This window comes from Corythoichthys intestinalis, chromosome 8 (assembly GCF_030265065.1).
Source record: "Corythoichthys intestinalis isolate RoL2023-P3 chromosome 8, ASM3026506v1, whole genome shotgun sequence".
Taxonomy (NCBI): domain Eukaryota; kingdom Metazoa; phylum Chordata; class Actinopteri; order Syngnathiformes; family Syngnathidae; genus Corythoichthys; species Corythoichthys intestinalis.
In genome coordinates this window covers 43,322,980-43,349,109 of record NC_080402.1, presented here as the reverse complement: position 1 = coordinate 43,349,109, position 26,130 = coordinate 43,322,980, and the positions used below count along the sequence as shown (strand labels likewise).

At 38.5% G+C, this 26,130-nt stretch overlaps 1 protein-coding gene across 3 annotated transcripts in view; it reads left to right on the top strand.

The window, feature by feature from the left end:
• The window catches only part of rgs12b (regulator of G protein signaling 12b), a 139,295-nt gene that overhangs the window by 97,730 nt on the left and 15,435 nt on the right, over positions 1–26,130 (top strand). For all 3 annotated transcript variants that reach the window (XM_057842719.1, XM_057842720.1, XM_057842721.1), the window contains exons 7-13: positions 18,691–18,860; positions 20,940–21,032; positions 21,132–21,275; positions 21,763–21,945; positions 22,041–22,191; positions 22,550–22,644; positions 24,794–24,997. In XM_057842719.1, coding sequence (XP_057698702.1) covers positions 18,691–18,860; positions 20,940–21,032; positions 21,132–21,275; positions 21,763–21,945; positions 22,041–22,191; positions 22,550–22,644; positions 24,794–24,997 — 1,040 coding nt within the window. The remainder of the gene's footprint in view (positions 1–18,690; positions 18,861–20,939; positions 21,033–21,131; positions 21,276–21,762; positions 21,946–22,040; positions 22,192–22,549; positions 22,645–24,793; positions 24,998–26,130) is intronic.

The following is a 26,130-nucleotide window of genomic DNA, read 5'->3' as shown; positions in this document are numbered from 1 at the left end:
TACTCGAGCAACTCGAGTAACTCGAGTTTAAAAACTGATCCGAGTAATTTTATTCACCTCGAGGAATCGTTTAATTTTGCCAGCTAGAAGCATCACGTTTTGCCCGGACTACTTTTAAGGCGGGACAATGCGCTGACGTTACGTGCGTAGAGGAAGAAACAATAAAAAAATACCTTACTGCAGCCGACAGCCGTTACAAACTGCGCCGACGTTGCTAAAAACTACGCCCGCATATTGCTACGGTGGTAGTAGCCTAGCAGGTAGCGTCTGATGCGATATCACATGTACGTAGAATTAGATGCGAAATAACCGACTTGGCGGCATTAACAAAACAGCCGCCATCTTAAAGCAGTACACTTCTCGGCGCTCATAAATAAGATTAACGTTACTTTCACTCGCTCACGTAACTTTATCCCTGCGGAGGGCTAGGTGTCTATTCATAATGACCACTGTCGATGCGTGGCTAACTCTTACATACAGGCTTTATTTAATCTGTGAAAACAGCGCTGTAGAGTGATTAGGGTGTAAATTAAAAACATAATAATTCCAACTGTCAATTTTAGCTCAGTAGTCATTGCTGGATAAAACACCAAGTAGCACTGGTGCCTAATGCGCTCCAATACAGCACAGCATTTATTTTGAACACTGCAAAAACTCAAAATCCGATCAGGTTTAGACTAATTTAAAACTTAACTAGACCTTATAGCTTGACACAAGTGGAAATTCAATTGAAACACGTAGGAAAAACACCTAACTTTTAAGTCATGTGTGTTAATGACATTTTTAGGTAAGAAATATATAGATATACACTGTATTTTTTTTTTATATGAGCTAAACGTTTTTGCAGTGAAAGCAGTGAATTAGTCTTTTTTTCAAGTCACATTTGAGATGCAGTTGTTGGCTGTTTTCAACAATGTACATTGAAAATAAAGACATTGGTTGACTCAAAATGGTTCAATATAACATGAAATGTCTTGTGTTCTCATCTATATGTATAATTGCTCTTTAACTTAAAAAAAAAAAAAAAAAAATATATATATATATATATGTATACTGTATGTGTACTGTATATGTATGTATATATATATATATATATATATATATATATATGTATATATATATATACTGTGTATGTATGTATGTACAGTGCTGCTCGAAAGTTTGTGAACCCCACAGCGATGGTCAGATTTTTTGTAAAAAAAACTAAAATAACCTTATTAAATGTTAAGTTATACCCAAATCCACAATACTGACATTCCAAATAATGGACTGAAACAAAAGAAATAGTTATATTGTCATTCTTTATTTAACAAAAGTGGTTGATTTAAGAAAAACTCAGATATCATGTGTGCAAAAGTATGTGAACCCCTTCAGTTAATAGGATATTGCGCCTCCTTTTGCAGAGATTACCTCAACCAAACGGTTTCTGTAGTGACTAATCAGCCTCTCACATCTACTTTGGGGGATTTTTGCCCATTCTTCCTTGCAGAACGCAGTCAGTTGAGAGAGGTTTGATGGGCGTCTGGCATGAACTGCTCGCTTCAGGTCCCGCCACAGCATTTCAATGGGATTTAGGTCAGGACTTTGACTGGGCCAGTCCAGAACACGAATCTTCTTCTTTTTCAGCCATTCCTTGGTTGTATTGCTGGAATGCTTTGGATCATTATCATGTTGCATGATCCACCTTCTGCCAAGCTTTAACTTCAAAACAGATGGCGTCAGGTTATGTTCTAGGATTTGACAATATTCCTCAGAATTCATGATTCCCTGGACTATGTGGAGTTGTCCAGGTCCTGAGGATGAAAAGCAAGCCCAGATCTTGACATTCCCACCTCCATGCTTCACTGTTGGGAGAAGGTTCTTTTGGTGGTATGCAGTGTTGACTTTTCGCCAGACATGGCGGTTTTGGTTGTGACCAAACAGTTCAATTTTGCACCTACATCAGTTGATGAAAACTCTTTTTAATTTAGTCTCGACAACACAACTGTTAAAAAAACAAAAAAAAACTACTGAATTGATTGATTAGGAAATCAGGTTTAAATAATAAAAAATTCCAAAATGTTGAGGGGGTTCACAAACTTTTGAGCAGCACTGTATATCTATCTATCTATCTATCTATATATATATATATATATATATATATATATATATATATATATATATATATATATATATATATATACTATGGAATATAATATGGAAATGTTACATAAAAATGTCAAAAGACTACTGTCAGGTGTTACGTTAATATATATTATTGAGAATTTCTCTGCTTGCATTATTGTTACATTTCAATATCCCATGATCGTATGCATCTGTTTTTTTGGAAGCCATCTTTTTACCATTCTTGAAAATCCTGGTAACTGAGCACGCTAATTAATTATTAACATAGATGTCTGCTTTGTAAGTATTTTATGAGTACTAATACTTGTTTGCGTTATTATTGGAGTAATACTAACAAAGATAATTCCCTTTATAATCCATTTCACATTGGTCATACAAAGTACAGTATCCGTTTGAAATTTGAAGGACTTTAAAAAACCTTTCACATTCATATATTTAGTTAATTGATTCCAGTTTTTATTCATTTACTATAAAGGTGAGAAGTGTTGTGAGGACTTTGCACTGTATCAGTTGAGTTAATTAGGTTATGTTAAGTGGTTAAATGTTTCCAAAGAGATTGAACTATCGGGAGAACACATATACTACCTGTGTCACATGACACACAATTCTGAGATCAAGGGTTTACTCCTGGGCTCTGGCCTTCCTGTGTTGAGTTTACATGTTTCTACCCAGGCTTGCTTGGGTTTTCTTCAGGTGTTCTGGTTTTCTTCCACATCCTAAAAGCGTGCACTAAAGGTTGATCGAACACCCCAAACTTTCCATAGGTGTTATTGTGAGTGAGAAAGATTGTTGTTGCTCCCCTGCTCATTGCCAGTTGAGATAGTATAGAATTTTTCCCCCTAAAAAAATAATCAAAAAATGTGCAGAGAAGTGTATTATACACAACTGCAGCAGAGATTTAAAAATAATGTCAACATTTGCTGGTATTGAGCTCTTATAAAAAAAAAAAGTGTACAGTGGTACCGCTACATACGATCGCTTCGACACACGAACTTTTCGACATCCGACGTAAAATTTGACTCGCCATTTGTTTCTACATCCGACGACATGCTCGAAATACGACGACAATGGCAGCACCGCAGACGAATGCACAGCGGATTTTCTTGTGTGACAAATCAACACTGGTTTCAGAAAAGGTTGGTACAGGTGGTGAAACAAGGAAAAAGTTGACGCTTACCTTCTAAATGAGGATGCAAATGACAGAAAAATATGAGTGTAGGGCGGGCATCCGTGAAACGGCTCAACAATACATCTCCACGGTCCTCCTCCGACCATCGTTCGCCAGTCTTTATAAGTTAAGCTGACAATTCTTATTGTGGTAACATCTCCAGAGAAATCGCCAACTTCGCCACGTTTTTATCATTTATTTCACAACTTATTCAAAACAAAAACACCTTCTGTCTGCCGCAATTGACGGTGTTCTCAAGAAAACATTCAAAGTGAAAGTGAAACTCAAGCTCACCGGTCTGTCTCTGGCACGTCAGCCCCGCGGTGCGTTCAGGGTCAGCAAAAAACGTCTGCCACATTAGAACCCGATTCGTTACATTAATACAGGAATTATTATTATTATTATTATTCCGATTTTGATTTATAATTTATTTGTTTTGCTATGTGTAATTGCCATTTGTAATAGTACCAGCAGTATTTTTTAAGGATTTAGTGAAGGTTTTTGGGCTGTGGAACGAATTAATGGAATTATAATGTATTCCTATGGGAAAATCCTGCTCGACATACGACCATTTCGACTTACAAACAAGGTCCTGGAACGGATTAACTTCGTATGTAGAGGTACCACTGTATTTTGATTCGAATATAGTGTGTACATCAATGTAACAAAATTGTACACAATATCATATTTTTTCTTCCAAGGGATGATAGCCCCAATATTTTGGATTTTATTGACGGCATTGTACCTGCACTTTTCGTGTTAAAGATAGAGGCAATTAACACTTCTTGTCACGAAACCAGTTTATCAAGCATATCGGAAGTAACTGCATGAACTTGATATTTAACTGTACACGTGCAAATGATAGTATTTAACAACAATTGCTAGTATACATAGTCATAGCTTCTTCAGAACTACACAAAGTAGACGACTGCATGCATTGAAGTGTTCTTTTTCTCCCTGAGTGAGGTGCACAAATCCATGAGTCACTCACACTCCCAGTCCGAACACTTCCTGGTCTACAGTGCCTTGACAGAGTAATAGCATGATTTTCAAAGTGACAATTTGTAATTGTAAATGAACTCAAACGTACCTGACAGGCAGAATAAATCTTTCACGTGGGCCATCTGTTTGACACTAAGGATTTAGACTAACTACAACGACACCAAATTTACAGTGTGTATCTTCGAAGACACACCTTCTCTATGCTAGATTGCTCGGCATGGCACAGAGCAGTGTGCCAGACTGGCAAACTAGCTGTGAGCCTATTGCATTTCCCCTTGCGTCATTGTGTTTTGTGTATTAGAACAGATATACTGAAATATGCACACCAAACACTTAAACACATCTGGAGTTGTCCGATAATGACTTTTAAACCAATAACCCGATGTTGTCCAACTCCAAAAGTCAGATACAAATATCAAACCGATATCGATGTATGCGGTTGTTGACTTACCATTTTATAGCGAATTGTATTATGATGCCTCATCCATGCTTTACTAATAATAAATGTAACAACTTCAAGGTTTCCCAAATAAACATTCTCTGAAAAATAAGAGAACAATTTTAACTTAAAGTTATGGAAAAGGTGCCTATATTATACCACTATATTTATTATTGAAATCAAAATAGTGCAAACATCAGTTTTTTGGATCAAGTGCAAGTGCAAAGTGCCAATAGGGCACTTATTCTTTCCTCAATGTGTGTGGGGCTACACAAATCCACAGATGGCGAACAAATTAGGCTCTAAAGAGAAGTCAGACGCTGGATAAAGTTGAATTGGCTTTACTGTGCTCATTTTTCACTTGAACAGCACTGATACTTTTTTGTAAAACTAAAAACAACAAAGCAATTTTACCAAATATCATGAAATAAAATCACAAAAAGAGCAAAGTATACTCCATGAGTCAATTTGAATAGCAACTGTTAGTACAGCTCGTGATTAAATAATGTAACCACATTTTACCACATAAGTAAACAAAATGAAATATACACATCTCTAATATACTAGTATTACATAATGCTCATGAATATATGGGAGGAAAAATGTACAAGCGATGCTTTGATAAGGCACAAACATCGTGGTCAGATGGAAAGAACGACTATGATACACTTGCTGCAGACGTTAGCTCGTCCATTTAGCTCTCTCTATTCGCAATGAGCTCGCGTCGACATACTGTATAATGACATCAACAGAAAGTGCTGGAACTTTTCAAAACTAATTACACCTAGTGACAGAAGGGGTTGTCAAAACACCAGAAACACAGGCAGACAATAAGTGGACATGACAGCACTGGCATATGCATAATTGCCCAAAACCGATATTATCCGATATCATTTTAAAAATGCTTTTATCAGCCAATATTAATCATATCTAGATGCCAAGGTTGTGGCACTATGAAAAGATGCGAGTTGATATTTGTTGAGTGGAGTGGGTGTCAAATGAGCTGAGACGGGTTCACTGATGCAATTGTGCCTGGGTGTGTTTACAAAGGTTGTTACTAAAATGAATGGTATGGTGAGTTTACAGTGCCTTGCAAAAGTATTCGGCCCCCTTGAATCTTGCAACCTTTCGCCACATTTCAGGCTTCAAACATAAAGATATGAAATTTAATTTTCTTGTCAAGAATCAACAACAAGTGGGACACAATCGTGAAGTGGAACAACATTTATTGGATAATTTAAACTTTTTTAACAAATAAAAAACTGAAAAGTGGGGCGTGCAATATTATTCGGCCCCTTTACTTTCAGTGCAGCAAACTCACTCCAGAAGTTCAGTGAGGATCTCTGAATGATCCAATGTTGTCCTAAATGACCGATGATGATAAATAGAATCCACCTGTGTGTAATCAAGTCTCCGTATAAATGCACCTGCTCTGTGATAGTCTCAGGGTTCTGTTTAAAGTGCAGAGAGCATTATGAAAACCAAGGAACACACCAGGCAGGTCCGAGATACTGTTGTGGAGAAGTTTAAAGCCGGATTTGGATACAAAAAGATTTCCCAAGCTTTAAACGTCTCAAGGAGCACTGTGCAAGCCATCATATTGAAATGGAAGGAGCATCAGACCACTGCAAATCTACCAAGACCCGGCCGTCCTTCCAAACTTTCTTCTCAAACAAGGAGAAAACTGATCAGAGATGCAGCCAAGAGGCCCATGATCACTCTGGATGAACTGCAGCGATCTACAGCTGAGGTGGGAGAGTCTGTCCATAGGACAACAATCAGTCGTACACTGCACAAATCTGGCCTTTATGGAAGAGTGGCAAGAAGAAAGCCATTTCTCAAAGATAGCCATAAAAAGTCTCGTTTAAAGTTTGCCACAAGCCACCTGGGAGACACACCCAACATGTGGAAGAAGGTGCTCTGGTCAGATGAAACCAAAATTGAACTTTTTTGGCCACAATGCAAAACGATATGTTTGGCATAAAAGCAACACAGCTCATCACCCTGAACACACCATCCCCTCTGTCAAACATGGCGGTGGCAGCATCATGGTTTGGGCCTGCTTTTCTTCAGCAGGGACAGGGAAGATGGTTAAAATTGACGGGAAGATGGATGCAGCCAAATACAGGAACATTCTGGAAGAAAACCTGTTGGTATCTGCACAAGACCTGAGACTGGGACAGAGATTTATCTTCCAACAGGACAATGATCCAAAACATAAAGCCAAATCTACAATGGAATGGTTAAAAAATAAACGTATCCAGGTGTTAGAATGGCCAAGTCAAAGTCTAGACCTGAATCCAATCGAGAATCTGTGGAAAGAGCTGAAGACTGCTGTTCAGAAACACTCTCCATCCAACCTCACTGAGCTCGAGCTGTTTTGCAAGGAAGAATGGGCAAGAATGTCAGTCTCTCGATGTGCAAAACTGATAGAAACATACCCCAAGCGACTTGCAGCTGTAATTGGAGCAAAAGGTGTATTAACAAAGTATTAACGCAAGGGGGCCGAATAATATTGCACGCCCCACTTTTCAGTTTTTTATTTGTTAAAAAAGTTTAAATTATCCAATAAATTTTGTTCCACTTCACGATTGTGTCCCACTTGTTGTTGATTCTTGACAAAAAATAAAATTTTATATCTTTGTTTGAAGCCTGAAATGTGGTGAAAGGTTGCAAGGTTCAAGGGCGCCGAATACTTTTGCAAGGCACTGTACATATTTTCCATTTAACTAATTGTGCAACACAAAAGGGAAGCAAAATACTGTAAGTAGTTTACAAAGTAGTGCTTGAGTCAGTACTGAAGTCATCATTTATTCCTTTGGTAGATGAGCTGTCTGAAAATTTTCGTCATTAGGTAACTTCAGTTTGATGATTTACAACACGAGAGTGCATCGTGTTATGGAAATAATTACAGTAGCTCAGAATTCACTAAACTAAAAACACTGTTTGAAAACAAGGTATACCTGGATAAAATAAGATGAAACTAGATTATATTTGGAAATGTAAAAAACAACGTTATAGGAATCCAAATATGAAGTGAAAACAAAGAATGGGCCAGGTTAAATTGTCAGTCAGAAATTATTGCACGCTCTTTACTGCTCTCTTGTGTTACCATATTTAAATTATAGTCCAGACTTTTAAGGATAGAGTATGACTCTTTTATACAGTAAACAAACTAACAATAAAAATTATGACTGCTGGCCATAATGTCAGATATCACAAAAATCCGCTGTTTTGTGAAATTCAAAGCTGTACAAATCGAGACGTAACCCGTTGCTGGAAAAAATCCCAAAATATGTTTTGTTGAGGGAAAGGATTGTTATATATTTTTTTAATTTAATTGAAATTTCTGACCTTAAAGATAAAATAAAGACAACAGTAAAAAGCTTCGGGGCAGATCAGATCTGATTTTAAGGAGTAGGAACAGATAAATTCTCACTTCTTCAAAGCAGACCCGGCTGCAGAAGGAAATTACAGGGGGGGCATTACATTTTTTGGGGGGGACACACTTCTTCAACGTAAATTTAGCCTGAACAGTGGCACTTTTATCCATTATATTTTCTGATGATGGTGTCAGTCAGTGAAACTGCAGGAGGTGGCAGCGGTATCCCTTCACGGCCGCGTCTTTGTCATGGCTTGAGTTCGTCTTTAGTTTATTGAAAAAACACGGATGTCCATTCCAATTTGAATAAGCAACGGAGGAGCCGCTCAATCGCTATTTCTGTAACCGAAGCAATCCCTATCCAATCGCAGTACCCAATGGCCAGCTACTCGGCCCGCCCCCCCTTATCTGTGATTGGCTAGATATTGCCTTCATTCGCTGCTCAGATTGGTTGAATTGAATGACGACAGATCAAGATAGGATGAATAGAGCAGTGTTTTTCAGCCTTTTCTGAGTCACGGGACGTTTTTACATTGGAAAAAATCTTGCGGCACACCACACCAAAATGTTTCAAAATTACTTTCTGTACAGTATACTGTATTTAATTATAAAACAATTTCTCAGTATTTATACCTACTCAGTGTGAAACTTGAGCCTGTTAAGATGAACACAAAGCCAAAAAACTGGCAGGAATCTTCTTCAACAGCTCTCAGTCTCTCTGTTTTTATTTCTATTTTTTTTAGCAGTCAGGCTTGAAAAACTCAGAATAATCAGACAGGGGGACTTGAGCAATGTCTTTTCGCACATCAGGGCTGGTCATCTCGCTGACAATGGCTTTGCAGGCAGGCAGTATTAACGTCTCTGCCACAGTTTGGGACTTTTTGGATGTAGCAACAAAGTAACTGGATTTCGGGGCTTTCTTATTTACCTTTGTAGTTTTTCTTTAAAAAGTTGCCCATTTCTCTGTGTTTTCACAAAGGCGAGCAAAATAGTCCATCGACTTGTTCTGAAGCGACGGGCGTTCATTTGGAGATGACATTTAAGCTTGTATGGCGGCATGGCGCTAGACAGCTGCTCGTGTCGCGTTCAAGAACTGTTCGGATTTCTAGCCATCACCCACCTTGCTGTCCTTGATAATGTCTTTGAATAGAACACAGAGGGAGGATTGACGGTCGTCACATATGGATAAAATGGAAAGGACACTTTTGTGTATATCGACACTTGACGAGTCATATTATGAACAGTAGACGTGCTGGGGTCCACATTGTTGCGTAAGCAAGGTGGCTGATGGCTAGAAATCCGAGCAGTTATTGAATCCAACACTAGCAATGCCTCGCTCATCTGCACACAACCGAGAACTTTTTGCCTTCTCCTTCCTTCCACTGCAACTTTACCCGACGATGTTAAAAAAAAAGTGACATTGGATAATTCTCACGGCACACCAGATGATCTCTCACGGCGGCGGCACAATTGGTTGAAAAACACTGGAATAGAGGGTTCGTCCTCTCCGTGTGTGTGTGTGTTTTTGTGGAAGATTAAAAAAAAAAAAAATTACACAGTACAGTCTATTCGAGCTAGGGCAGGCACAGCAGTCCCTCAGGGCGGGCCCGGCCCCCTAATGCCCGCCCATGCCGCCGGGTCTGCTTCAAAGTCATTCTGAAACATCTTAAGTGTGTAAACAACATGCATGTAATCAGATAATTTCATACCAATGTTTGGGTTGTTTGAGTTTTACGGTTTTCAATCTTTTGTCGATTTCGCTGTTTTTTGGTTTGTTTTATGCACAAATGTTCTTATAATTACAGTCCGTTGTTTTATTTGATAGATGCTCAAAAAGTTTGAATACAGTTATAGTTTCTTAACTTGAAAATTTTGTAAGTAGAGACGCATTTTCCTTGTAAATGCCCTAATCGGTTCCAAGCCCCCCAAAATTCAGAAATAAATCTTTTACAATGCGTATAATTTCATCAAAAAATGTAACAAATTCATGTTATAGTTAGATTATTTCATAATAAACATAAAATCAGAGTTGTGCATAATGTAAAAGCCAAGAATAGAGTCAAGAATAAAAGTTAGTCCACTCATGTAAAGTTGTCGGAACACGAGGGGCGAATGAAGAGGACGCTGGGATTCACACATACAGTACAGTAGAGGTCCCTCTCGGCCAGTTGGATGCCAATAATGTTAGGCAATAAGCAATGGCAGAGCAGCTATAAGTATGTTACATTCAGTAAACTCTGGGTGCTGTGAGTACCAGCCATGCTGTATTTTGCCTTTCGTATCCTGAAATTTCTTTGTGACAAGAGCTGTGTCTTAACCTGAAAATTCTGTATGTAGAGCTGTTCGTAAGTAGAGGCATAATTGTACACACAAACACATAAATAGTTTCTGTTCTGTATATTCTGTTTAAATCCCACTGAATTGAATCGTTTCAACATTGCGAAGTCCAGCATGAACCACAATAAATGTGAAGTTCTGTTTCCTGCTTATATTTCTTATGATGTATATCCTTAAAATCATCACAGCTTATGTCTTAATTATATAAGTAACTGACTTAGGGTAACCAACATTTTAGAAACAGCTATTTTTTTTTTTAAACTTCTTCCACTGACAGTGTCAATTAAAGTGGAGAGATATTACATTACATTTATGAGGGCAGCATTTTCTAAAAATTGTGGTTTGGGATAAATCAAATAATTAGCCAATAGTTGTCAGAAAAGAGCTCGTCAAATGCAAGATAATTCAATTTAAAGCATTTACTGTGGAGGGAGTGACATGGATAAATGATTGGACAATTTTATTTTATTGATATGTGTATTGTTGTGTACTGTATGTAACGGACTCTAATCTCCTTTAATTTGACAGAGAAGTTCTCCACTTAAAGGGGAACTGAAGACCTTTCCGGATTTTGGTGTAATTTTATGAATATAAACTTGGGACAAGTTCGTCAAAACAACCATGACATTATCAACACGTAATTGTAAGGATAATTTGCGTTTTTTTAGTTTTTTTGCACTCCGTTAATGGTCCCTTCGCAAACCCGGAAGTGTGACGTAGGCAACAGGAGACTACTCACAGCTAACATAGCAGCAACAACGATGTCAGTGATATTTCCACCAAAGGTAACCATTCAGGATCGCTCTTTCGTGACGCTACCGATGGCAAAGGCTCCCAGGAAAGATGAACTACAATTAATCCCTACATGTTTGAACCTGAGGCGTCAGATGACGGCGATTTACTTGACACAGCAGATGGCGTCATGACGCCAATTGACAGCTCGACACTTCACGAACGGGAGAGTGAGTGGTAAATCCAGCATCGTGATTTATTTATTAGAATGCGATTACATGGTTGTATATTTTTCCATGCTCTACACATAGCTAAAACTGGATATTAGGTAATGGGACAGCTCCTACCGATCTAAATATGATAAAGCTAGCCCAAATGTGGCTAAATGAATGCTCTACACATAGCTAAAACTGGATATTAGGTAATGGGACAGCTCCTACCGATCTAAATATGATAAAGCTAGCCCAAATGTGGCTAAATGAATGCTCTACACATAGCTAAAACTGGATTTTAGGTAATGGGACAGCTCCTACCGATCTAAATATGATAAAGCTAGCCCAAATGTGGCTAAATGAATGATATGTTATTGATATTTCAAAATAAATGACAAAACCATTTTATTTTCCAGGTGTTGCTGTAAACCGTCAAGTAATTACCCTTCCAATAGTATGCCTGTGTCATCAGGAGATCCCAGACGTGAGAGCCAAACTTGCGGAGGCTGAAGCACTGACAGGGGCATGAATTTCATTAAAAAAATAAAACCATAAATTGTTAACAACATTGACACATTTTGTTGACTGTTTAATGTATTCTATTGGTATATAATATATTGTAATTATATTACATTCTGAAAAAACATTCAATAGGCCGCAATAATAAATGATACCAGGTTTATGTTGAATCAGCATTAGCTTTCGTTGTCAGATTGTGACACAACATGTTATACCAAGCACACAACGGCACACATCAAAGAACATAATTTTAGTAAGCAACACAAAGTTAGGATAGCAACGGACTAGCGCAACATTGAAAAATGATAATGGCAGTGGAAAATATGTATTTACTCTTTTCTGTAGCATGAAGTGTTCTCTATACAAAGATAATGCATTATCATTAAAATATGAAGGTAACTTGATTTTTCTTTTAAAAAATGTGTACTGTATATATGACTAGTTTATGATTTCATATCATCAAAATTTGCTACATTTATTTCTCCTAAATCATCGTCATCTGATGTCGCAGACAGAAGAAATTCAGCATCTGGCAGGCCTCATAGGATCTCTTCAGTCGTCATCGCTGGACACCGCATCACTTCGGTCATCATATGACTCGACCCACTCTCTCTTGATTTTGGGAAACTGGGTGGCAACTGACTTGCAACGCTTTTTTCATCGTGTTGAGGGTTTCCGCCACTTAATTTTTTATGTTTGGCTTCCTGGAGGAAAAAAAAAATCACAGCAGCATGAAAATATTGGATGAATCCCAATTTTAATTTAATAATAATTTCTTGGTGATCAAATAATAATGCCCCAGTCATAGCAGCATCTATTTGATGCTATTGTTCCCTCTTCAAATAGGCAGACCTTGATGTTGAAATATAAAAACAACGAGCCAAGGACCTATTTGGTGCTGGGGACATTTGAATTTACATAACACCTATTGATATAGTAATAAAATCACATGAGTAGACGACATGTCAGCCAACCTATCTATTTATGACAGGCCAGCAGCAAAAAAAAAAAAAAATGTCGCACTTCAACAAACTGGCAGTAGGAGTCCCCCTTGTTTATAAAAAAAAAAAGCCATTAATGTTCTACTTACGTGTTTGGAAAACCAAGGTTGCATTGTTGTAGGTTTTCAAAGCTGTCGTGGCTGAAATGATGAAAACAATGAGCCGATTGGGGACCTGTATGCATGCTAACAAAAACGGTCCAAACCTTTGCAGAAGTTTTTTTTGGACCACTCCTAGAGTCTCGAGTCTTCCTGTGAGTAATTCATATCGCTACACATCGAGATGGCATGACGAATCCCGCGAGTAAAACCCAGAAAATGTTTGCAATATATGGCGAGGATAGCGTGGTGCTATATTTCCGTGTTCAGAGTGGTGGCGAGGCTTCCTGGAAGTTACGTCACGAGGTAGGGGTCGGCAGGACGGCGCGTCCCTCGTTGCTATGGTTTTGCTATGGCCATAACTCAAAAACTACGCGGTCAATTATTATTATTATTTTTTTATGTGACTTTTTGAGAAAGCGAATGACGCATTTAATACAATTCAACTGAGTAAAACACTTAAGAGCGAAATCTGAAAAGCTCTTCAGTTCCCCTTTAAATATATCCTATTAGCAAATCCAAATCATTCCAAGAATTTTTTTCCACAGTGCCCTTTCGAGCTTAATAGTGGTGAATGAACAGTATCACAACAGAGTTAATACAGTAGTTTGAAACTGAACTGTGACCAGAAAGGTTAATGTACGCACTAGCAGAAATCACATTGGAATCATGCGGGGTCTGTTTTGGGCTGGATTTGAATCTTCTTGTTCATTCACTAGGTTTTCGTCATCCTGGCCACCTGACCAGTGATACCCGAAAGGACTGCTTTTTTTTATTCAGTGCAGGCTATATTCTTTTTATTCGACCTTCTCTTTTTTTTCTTTTTCTTGTCTCCTGATTTTGTTGTGTAAATTTGCTCTAACATTCAGGACACAGACTAGTGTTCCCTAGAGGAATTCTATAATTATGAAAAGACTTTTACAATAGCACAATTTTTACCTCAAGAGTTTGTGTACACATTAGAATCTGTGGCGTTTGTGATTTAGAGGCTCTTTAGAAATATAATAATAATAAGACAATATTGAGTTATTGTCTGGGGATGTCCCCAATCTGATGAGGTGATCGGAAATCTTCCTAATTGGGCCAGAGGATCGGAATCAGGAGAAAAGTATCAGGTTTTTAATGAAAAAACCAAAACTAACAAACAAACAAACATACATACATATATATGTGTGTGTATATAATATATATATTAACTTTATGGGCTGAAAAGTAAAATAATGCAGAAATACAATGGAATTGCCAAAAGAAATTAAAATATATAATCCTTTTGTACTCCGCAACTAGGGCTGTTCAATTTTGCTTAACAGGAAAATCCCAGTTATTTTCTCTTAAACCCAATTTTCCTATAATGATTATGATTTCTTGGTAAAAAAGAAAAGACAAAGTATTTGAAATGTCTTCTATTTAAACTTATTTTTTCTTTTTTAGAACTGTAAGTGCTAGTGAATTTAACTCTGTTAATACACATTGAACAATTCCTTTGGATTAAGAGCATTTTATTTTTACAACAGACTCTCTGTTCTTAATTAAAGCGATAATGAAAGAAGAAAGTGCATATATATTTTGAAAAAAAATCAAACAGGAGAAAGCCTAGTCAGCAAGTCAGTCTGCCAACATGCTAGCCAGCCAGTCAGTAGGTCAATTCAGTCAGGTGAAGTAGGTAGGCAACCAGGTTCAGGGTGATTTGCTGTCATATTTCTCTCTGGTCTTACTTACATAAATTCATGGTGAGTGCAAAACCATCACTAAATAATAACAATATGCATGGTGGCAATCACCTTGTCTAAACAAACACGAATATTCACCCCAGTGAATGTAACAAACAGAATGATATATATATCTATCTATCTATATCTATATATATGTATATATATATATATATATATATTAGTGCTGTCAAATGATTAAAAAATTTAATCGAGTTAATCATATGTCAGCTGTGTGATTAATCATGATTAATCACATTTCCCTCGGGATGAATCAAGTTGCTCTTCAGGAAAAAAATCTAGGAATATACTATAATTGACTTAAAATTTGTTTTAAGATTAAATATATGATGTGTGAATGAATTAATACTTAACCAAATAGAGTTTTAAAATTTTATTTAACAACTCAGCACATATAAAATAAAATAAATTGTCTGTATTATACAGCAAAGAGCTTTAACAGATTGAAATGCCTCAGACTAACAATGTAGTGTGGTGACCCTTCATTATACAGTATGTCATAATTCACCCACGGAACTTGTGTGTATAGTTGGCCGAGCACGTTACCGGCTACGTCGCAGTCACGTGACAGACACTTAAGAGCCGTGCATGTTACGGCTGAATTCAGAGTTCACAGAGAGTCCCAAGCGGCCAACAGGTGTTGTGCCGAAAAATAGCCGCCCCGCGTGAAATGTCCCCACTGACGGGAACGCTTATTTATAACGCTTTATTGAGGTGAAAACATCAAATGTTTTCATGGACGCATTACAGTAATGGATCTACGACTGTAAAATCAGTTTTAAATAAATAAATACACAAAATACCAATGACCCAATGATAATCACACAGGTATGACATTTATTAGTTCAAGCAGAGTAAAATAATACATATTCACGGTACAAGAGAATCGTTTCCATTTCCATCGATTGGTAAGAAAAAGCTGTTTGTACGAGTGACGTGTGGGTGCTCAATAATAAAATAAACAAATAAATAAAAATAAATAAATAAAATAAACGCTCAATAAAGCGTTATAAATAAGCGTTCCCGTCAGGGGGGACATTTCACGCGGGGCGGCTATTTTTCGGCACAACACCGGACACAGCAACTCGTCTGCTCAACGGGCCAACAAGACTCACTCAAGCATCGCATCCGCCACAGTAACTCAATTACTGTTTGGCATATTACCCAAAATGAACTGCCAACTTAAAGAGCAGACAAGGACAATACAGTAACAATAGTTAGTGTTTCAAAAAATGTGTAAACAACTTGTCTGTTAAATTGAACATTTCACACAAATAAATTCAGCTGTATCATGTGCGCAGCACAAGGCAAATGCTCGAATGGCAGACTCCTGCCTGCTGCCATCATATTTCGAGCGCTATCTGTTCCAATAGTAGTAACTTTGTCTGTTATCCCCCCCCCCCCCCCCCTTTAGCAACATCCAGAAACTGACAAATACATGCTTCAGCGAAATGTCTTTCTTCTGTTTTCACAACACATAACGCCAGCTAATGCAGCCGCCAGCTATCATCGATCAAGTGTGCCGTTACTCCGAGATAATTATGGTTGCTTACCGATGTCCAGTGGTCTCCTGTCATTGCAACAAACGTAGCTCTGGCTAGTTGCTCCACCTTCGTTGCCTTCTCATTTTCAAAAAGTTGATGAATTTCTGTGCTTCGGTGGAAGGACAGTTCATCACAGCAGTACGTGCACACAACTCTGGTTTTATCCAGATTTCCATTAGGCAGCTTTTTAAAACGGAATTTGCCATGAAGCAGTCCTGGGTCATCATCCTCACTCATAGTGGCTGGCTGCATTTTGTCCTGCATTGCCGCACGGAGAATGTAAACATCAGCGTGTGGGACTACGGGAGGCAGTTGTGGCCAAACTTAGTGTGAGCGGTAAATTGCGTTATTTTTTTAAAAATGCGTTAATATTTCCAGATTAATCATTGTCGTTAACGCGTTATTTTTGACAGGCCTAATATATATGTGTATACGTATATTTACCATCGAACTGGGAGAGCACCGTGTGCAAAGGGGGCAATTTGCATGGTGGAAAGGACAGAAAGTCGTCCCTAAACGAATTGCTGTCCTTTCCATGCTGCTCATAAACTTAATGGATCATTCTGTTTGTTACCTTCACTGGGGTGCATATTCATGTTTGTTTAGACAAGGTGATTGCCACCATGCATATTGTTATTATTTAGTGACAGTTTTGTACTCACCATTAATTTATGTAAGTAAGACCAGAGAGAAATATGACAGCAAATTATCCTGAACCTGGCTGCTTACCTACTTCACCTGACTGAATTGACCTACTGACTGGCTGGCTAGCATGTTGGCAGACTGACTTGCTGACTACTACGCTTTCTCCTGTTTGATTTTGTTTCAAATTGTGGATGTGTGTATATATATATGTATTTATAGGGCAATAGGAAAATTTTTGGGGTGTATCGGATCGGTACTCTGTATCGGCAGATTCTCAAAATCAGGCGCCTCGGACTCAGGTGCACAAATATGCGATTGGAACATCCCTGTACTATACTTCACTGACATGAGGGATTACCACTTACATATATACCTGTTTGCCATTGTTCCCTAGTAGTTTATCACGCTTTTTCTCATTTCTAATATCTTGCCCCTCCCATGAGGCTAAATAATAGTTTAGACAAGCAGTTCATTAGTTTGTAAAAATCCATGAATAAGACGCACTGGACTACAAGACGCAGAGTTCAAAGTAGGGGTAAAAAGTAACGGCTTATACTCTGAAAATTACAGTACGGGTAGTCCCCGGGTCATGACATAATCGACGTACTCGATATCGACTTTACATTGCCGGGGTCTCGTCCGGTCTCCTCCAGCAAACAAGACAATTTTGCTTTTTTTTTTTCTACTTCCTTCACTTTTGACTATTAGTAAAGCTTTAACACACATATGTACGGTTATGTTCAAAATGACATGTATTTTAACAATGAAACACTTGACACAAAACAATTGGTGTTCAAACGTCCATTTAATCTGATCAATATATAAATTTAGTAGATTAAATTAACATAATTTGTCTGGCAAAAATCCGCTATCTTAAATGCTACAAATGCTAACTTATTTACAATTCCCATAGAAAATCGCTCACACGTAACTCACAAACAGTACAAGCTTTAATTACAAATGCATACACAAACAAATAATAGTGAAACAATTTACAGCCTTATGTGGGCCAAACCTGAGTGCTGCGATCCTTTATCCATGTCAGACATCTGAGTTTTCCTCTCAATCATACAAGGCGACAGTCCAGCCAGACCCAATGCTGCCACCAGAGGGCAGTGTATCCTCCTCCATCCTCCATCGTTAAACAAAATACAATACTTTTGGACTTTTTGGGTAGTTATTTTGAGATTTAGAGATACTTAAACGGTTCATTCCGACTTACGGGCAATTCGGGTTACGTCGTCAACTTAGGAACGGAACTCGTTCGTAACCTGGGGTCTACCTGTCTATCTATTGATGATTTTAAACAACTGCAGGTGAGAATAGATAAAAAACTTAAGACAATTGAAAATTACAGAATTTATAAATACATATGATCAATGGAGGGACTTGTTTCATGTGCAATATGTGTGTATTAGCAGCGTCTCACAGTATGATGAAGTGCAGCATACACCATTGCAGGTTAAAGGAATTGTCATAAATATAGGATTGAATTAATACCTAAATACTGAAAATGAGTACACAATTTACTTAATCTAATAATAAAATGAATTACCTATTCATAATACTACGATTCAAACGTTACCAACGACAGATTTGAAGTCATTGATCATATTTTTAGTATGAAATGTATGAAATCTTTTTCAATAAAAAACTTCTACACAACGGTGTATTGACCATTACAGAAACAAAAGCAACACAATTTGAAGTTCTCAATTATAGGTATCTATTGTTTATATGTTTGTGTGTTTGTCTAGAACTGAACAGTGTGGAGCTGCAGGGCTGCAGTAGTGACAACAGTTTGAACAGCAATGCCAGTCTACCCAGTGTGCAGAGTCACCGGCGCCACACCGAAAGGAGAGTGGCCAGCTGGGCCGTGTGCTTTGAGAGGTTGCTGCAGGACCCAGTGGGAGTCCGCTACTTCTCGGTAATACACTTTAGCTGCTCTTATTTACAATCAGAAACTGGAAGGCTATATGATACAACTCCAAATTGTATGAAGTTGCAACAGTGTAAAATGATAACTGAAATTAAAAACACTTCATCATTTACACATATTTTTCAACCTATTTTGAGTTAAACACACCAGTAATATAAGATATCTGATGTTCAAACTGATTGACTTAATTGTAACGGTAATTGTTTGTTTTTGTTTTTCAAATATTGTTTGATTTTTAATTTGATGAATGTAAAAAAAAAAAAGGAACAAAGCAACAACACAAGACTGGGAGAAAAAAAAAAAACACCTGTTTAGAGCATTCCAAAGGTAAACAGGTCAGGATTGGGGATTAAAAGAGCATCCTGGAGACGCTCAGCGGTTCATAACCAAGGATGGGGCGAGACTCACCGTTTTGTGCTCAATTGGGTGGACATAAGTGTCCAACAAAATGTTTTTCAAAGTACCATTACAAGAGAGTTAGGGATTTTTACTAATCAAAGGTTTCAGAGAATATAGAGAAACCCCTTCATGTAAGCAGCAAGGCAACACTGAATGCTTGCTTTGATCCCTTCAAGGTAGCATTGCGTTTAAAAAGATGAATAAAACCGCATCATTGCGTAACGGATATTCCCATGTTGGCTCAGGACACTTCAGAAAACTGTTGTTAGTTAATACAGTTCCTTATGAAAGCCACATAACAAATACGTACAGAAACGTAGCTGGCTTTTTTGGTCTGGAGTTCATCAGAGAAGGACAGACGCAAAGTGGAAATGTGTGCTGTGGTCTGACGAATCCAAATCCCAAGATGTTTTTGGAGATCATAGGTGTTGTGTCCACCTGGCCAAAGAGGAAAAGGACCATCCAGATTTTCATCAATAGAATAGAATAGAATAGAATAGAATAGAATAGAATAGAATAGAATAGCCCTTTATTGTCATTATACAGTTGTACAATGAAATTGTGAAGCATCTCCCTTTACAGTGCTGGACAAGTAAAAATCTCAAAAGTGGCTTGAAGGAATAAAAGTTTAAAATATAAATAAATATAAAATGTGTATGAGGTAGTCCGATGTTCAGGCAGTGCATTAATTGAAGTGAAGTAGCAGCAGTTGACAGTGAAGACATTGAATATTGCACATTAATATTGCACATAAACAAGTATTGCACATAGAATATGTGTGAATAGAAGTTAAGTAGCAGAAGTTGACAGTGAGGCATTGAATATTGCACTTAGTAAGTTGCACATAGTATACTGCATGTAAATGAATATTGGACATTGGGTGATGTCTGTTACATATGGCTGTTCAGGGTGGAGATGACTTTAGCAAAGAAACTGTTCCTCAGTCTGTTTGTTCTAGCTTTTAAACACCTATAGCGTCTCCCAGAGGGGAGCAGTTCAAACAGCTGGACACCAGGATGTGAGCTGTCCTTGAGGATGTTTAGAGCTCTGCTGAGGCACCGAGAGGAGTAGATGTCCATCAGGGAGTGGAGAGGACAGCCAATGATCCTCTGTCCTGTCTTGACTGTCCTCTGAAGCCTCTCCCTGTCTGCAGCAGTGCAGCACCCGTACCATGTGGAAATGCAGTATGTTAAAAGGCTCTCAATGGATGAGTGATAGAAGCTTCCTATCCAGCTTGTTCTTCCTGAGGACTCGCAGGAAGTGCAGACGCTGCTGAGCTTTCTTTATGATAGCGGTTTTGTTTGCTGTCCTTGAGAGGTCATCTGAGATCTGGACTCCCAGGAACCTGAAGGTGTGGACCCTCATCAGTGCAAAGTAGCCCTATTCTATTGATTTGGCATCTCCGGGTTGTACATTGGAGTTATACGATTAAAAGTTCTCCTTTTCTGCACTGAATAACATTTTTGGGGTCCTAGGAGAACTTGCTGGAGTTCAGTAATTACAGCATTATAAGGGATACTGTAATAAGAATTGTACCCTTGGAGGCAGGAATGGATGTTTGACACTATTGCCATTAAATAACTGCTATTCATGTTATTAAACAAACCTGACTTTTTTTTTTCATTTTTAAGTGTTGGTTCATTTGTAATCCACATTTTTTTGCTGCAGGAATTCCTGAAGAAAGAGTTCAGTGAGGAGAATATTTTGTTCTGGCAGGCATGTGAGTTCTTCAGCCACATCCCTGAAAATGACAAGAAGCAGGTGCCGCATACACTAAGCATACTTTTGATATCCATAAAAAATCCTGTTTTATCTAAATTATTTCAGATGCTCTAACTTGTGCTCCTGTCTTGCTCCCAGTTATCTCAGCGAGCCAGAGAAATCTACAATAGCTTCTTGTCCAGTAAAGCTACCACACCGGTCAACATAGACAATCAAGCTCAGCTCGCTGACGACATCCTCAATGCCCCTCGACCTGACATGTTCAAGGAGCAGCAGTTACAGGTCGGCTGTACAGCTCAAACCACAAATTTATTTACCTTAGATAACACTGAATGGAGTGTAAAGACAAGTGTGTAAGCCTGAAAACAAAAACTCTTATCTTGACAGTGTTTTACTTGTACAGATGTGGTTTCTTATACAACACAAGATAAGAAAGGCATGTTGCGCTGAAGGAAAGATTATTGAATTGCTCTATTGAGCTGGTTGAAAATGTTACTGATGATAAAAGTCACAAGTTTCAAAGTTTATCTGTAATACTTTATATTTTGTTTCCTGGAACAGTAATGTATCCCTGATCAACTGAACCTCAAATGTGGCTCTCCAAACCACGACTAAGTCGTGAGTTGATAATTACAATCTAGACACCCAGTTATGTACATTAACATGGCCACACAACAACCACTGGCTTTCGCTAATCTCTGTGAGGTTTTTTTTTTTTCATTTTTGTGTTTAAACTCTCTGCTGAATACTTCGCTTCTGTCCTTTTTAGATTTTCAACCTGATGAAGTTTGACAGCTATACACGTTTCCTCAAGTCTCTGCTCTATCAAGCATGTATGTTAGCAGAGGTGGAGGGCCGACCCCTTCCTGACCCTTATCACATTCCCAGCAGCCCCACCTCAAAGCACAGCACCACTGGCTCGGATCGCTCCAACCTTTCCACACCCAAAAAGGTAAGCAAAAATACACGTGAATTGACCTCCAAGCCTTTGGCTGTCAAAACAACGGCTGTCTACCCATTTTATTTCTTCCTGTTTATGTTCTACAGGAAGACAAAAGGAGCAAGTCAGGCCGCTCGTTGAATGATGAGAGTCGAGATGATTCAGGAGACAGGAGGAAGGGCATGTTCTTCTCCTGGTCCCGTAACAGGAGCTTTGGCAAAGGTCCAAAGAAACGAGAGCTGATCGACTTTAATTACAGTTAGTAGACATTCTTCTTCATACTTAATATGTATTTTCTATTCCATCGTTCACACCACTTTGTGACTGCAACAATCACATTAGACGGTGGGTCGTTTGTGATTATACATAATGTAGGACACAGTTTCTTATCTGTTACAGATGAGCAAATTAGCCAGGCATTCACTTTACCAGACAAAGCATTGAATTGATCAAATGCAATGGAACGTGGTTCTATCTGCCGCAATAACGTGTTTTCAAGAAGATCTGAGAGATTGATTAGAATGTATTTCATTTAGCAATTTTAATGGGATCTGTTCTGTGTCAACCCCAAGTTGTCAATATTTTTCTTGAGTTTGCTAAATGGAATATTTTTCAGATTTCTCGGGTAGCAATGGTCGTCGTGAATCCCAGGGTTCTCTGTCTTCAGGCACCAGCCTGGAGCTTGGGACATCTGGTTCGGGGAAGAATGAGGTGAGTCCGGAAAAACTAAAAAACAATGTTGGATTAGGTAAGGGTTTATAGTAGTGCTTGGAGATAGAGAAAAAAAATCTGCTATGACAATATTGGCCATTTTATATCAAGATGACAATGCCATGATTTAGTATACAGTGGTACCTCTACATACGAAGTTAATTCATTCCAGGACCTTGTTTGTAAGTCGAAATGGTCGTATGTCGAGCAGGATTTTCCCGTAGGAATACATTATAATTCCAATAATTCGTTCCACAGCCCGAAAACCTAAACTAAATTCTTAATAAATACTGATGTTACAATTGCAGATATCAATGACAAAGAGCAAAACAAATAAATTATGAATAAAAATTGGAATAATAATATAATAATAATAATAACAATACCTGTAATAATGTAACAAACCGGTTTCTTATGCGGCGAATGTGCTTGCGTGGTGTACCTGAACGCATCGCGTGGCTGACTTGATGGAGTGAGCCTTTTTACTTTCATTTTGTTTACTTGCTGTGGGCGTGTTGTGTTGCACAAATTGGTGGAATCAATGATTACAAACCTGAAAAGCTGGCGATTTCTTTGGCAATATTACCACAATAATAATTGCCACTTTAACGGAGGAGGACCGCCGTGATAGACAGTCTATCTACAGCTGTATTGTTGAGCTATATCATGGATGCGCACCTCACGTTCATATTTTTCTATCATTTCAGTCTTCATGTCAATGGTAAGCATCACCTTTTTCCTTTTTTTCACCACCTGCACTAACATGGTTGGAACACATGTTGATTTTTTCTCACAAGAAAATAGGCCGTGCGTGCGTCAATTTTGCGGGAAAACAAAGAAACTGCCGTGCTGTCATAGACTGCGTATTTAGAGCATGTCGTCGGATGTTGAAACAAATGGCGAGTAAAATTTTACGTCCAGTGTCGAAAAGATCGTGTGTCGAGGCGATCGTATGTCGAGGTACCACTGTATATTTATTTATTTGATGAAAATAAGTTACAAAAAAAAGACTTAACTCGGTACTAAAAAAGGCTAACGTTAATAATTTTGTGTTTTTTAGTGGCCGAGTCTTCCCCTTGGTAGTTGTATTGCTTCATCATTACCTGCCATTGATGGCGAAAGACAGTAATTCTACCGAAAAATTCAAAATCCACCATTCAAATCCAACAACACTTGTGTTGCTGCGCATTCTATTATGCAACGCCTCCAGTTCAAATGAACTGGACGTCTGTCAGTGGCAACCAATGAGTAACTGTTTCATTAATATAAAATATTTTTTTGTGTGATTTATCACACATTCTGCAATATAGTGCTGCAATATATATATGGGGCAGCCGTGGCGCAGTTGGTAACTGGAGTTGTCCTTGGACCGAAGGGTCAGTGGATCGAATTCCAGGCTACGACTGCCCACTGTCGAAGTGCCCTTGGGCAAGGCACTGAACCCTGATTTGTCTCCAATGGGTTGACAGCGCCTTGCATGGCAGCAGCCCCATTGGTGTGTGAATGTGTGCGTGAATGGGTAAATGTGTGCTACTGTAAAGCGCTTTGGGCATGGTAACCATGCAGATAAATGCGCTATATAAGTACTGTCCATTTACTATAGCCATCAAGTGTTTTTTTAATTCAATATCAGCACTGTAATGTCGAGTAAATTGAATCTTTAGAGCGCCTGATGGGAGGGCTCAAGATCTTACTTACCTAAAATGGCTACTCCATATGTTATTAGTGGAGGGTTTAGAATTAAATTTGATGACTACACATTGACCCTCTGAGCTTGATTGAATATTTTGTCTCAGGGCTGATTGATTAATTGCGGACTGTACTGTTGGCATGTGCACTCTACAGGTGTGCTTATCATGTCTCAGGCCGGTTGATACGTTTAGGGATCCAGGTGGTTGTGGTTTATCTGAACTTGTTATTATACGTATATGATTAAATTGACAGTAGTGATGATAGAAGGAATTCATGACGATAATTTAAAATGGATTTGATAATATAATTTGTCATATCGTCCAGCACTAGTTTATAGTAACAGGAACTTTCATGAGAGCATGTAAGTCTCCTCATTTTCCTCAGCTCTGATTTCTGCATGCTTTTCTGCACCGCCTCTGTTTTTTTGGTTTTAATCTTAAATGTTTTTGTCCTTCAGGGAGACACTTCTCGTGTGGCGGTATCAGAGCGTGCCGGAGGCAGTGTCCCTCTAAGACAGTGTAACATAAACTTGCCAGATGGCTCTTGTTGCTCTGTGCCGCTGAGGGCTGGTGTGTCCATCAGAGATTTGTTGCTGGGGCTTTGTGAGAAGCTCTGCATCAACCTGGCAGCTATCGACCTCTTCTTGGTCGGAGGGGAGAAGGTATAAGACAATTAATTAAACCCTTAAGAAATAAAACCAGGCTACACTAATCTGGGGGAAAGGCGAGTCTAAAAAGGTGTGTCTTTAACCGAGATTTAAAAAGGCCTAAATTAGTAGTGGTGCAGATTTCAGGGGGAAGACTATTCCACAACCTTGGGGCAGCAACCGCAAAAGATCAGTCTCCCACTGTTTGAGTTTGGACCTCGGAACGTGCAAATGAAGTTGGCCGGTAGAACGAAGAGTCCTGCCAGAATTACGAATTTCCGATAAGTAAGAAGAAGCCTGGCCATTAATAGAATTAAAAACAAACAGTAAAAGTTTGAAATCAATTCTAAAATGGACTGGAAGCCAGTGGACTGACGACAGCACGGGGGTAATATGTTCACGTCTAGGTTTATCTGTTAAAAATAGAGCAGCAGAATTTTGAGCAAGTTGGAGACGAGGAATTGAGGACTTGGGAAGACCAACATAAAGTGCGTTGCAGTAGTCCAGCCTTGTGCTTATAAAAGCGTGAACTGCTTTTTCAAGGTCGTGGCGACTAAGAAAAGGCTTCACTTTGGCCAAGAGACGGAGCTGGAAAAAACTTGCTCTTACAGCAGAACTAATCTGTTTTTCAAAGTTGAGCCTGCTATCAAATATCACTCCGAGATTTTTAATATGTGTCTTAAAAAAGGGAGCCAGAGCGCCTGAGTTGGGCTGAAGGGCATTCAACATAGAAGGTGTGCCAAAAGTAATATATTCAGTTTTGCTTTCGTTAAGATGTAAAAAGTTTTGTGCTAGCCACTGCTTCACATCGGATATGCACTCCATTAATTTAGTGAGAGCAGTTTGTTCGTTGGGTCTCAGGGGCAGATACAGATGCAGGGCATCAGCATAAAAATAAAAATAAATTTTATGTTTTTTTAGGGTTGTTCCGATCATGTTCTTTTGCTCCCGATCCGATCCCGATCGTTTTAGTTTGAGAATCTGCCGATCCCGATATTTCCCGATCTGATTGCTTTTTTTTGCTCCCGATTCAATTCCAGTCAATCCCGATAATTTTTCCCGATCATATACCTTTTGGCAATGCATTAAGAAAAAAATGAATAAAACTCGGGACGAATATATACATTCAACATACAGTACATAAGTAC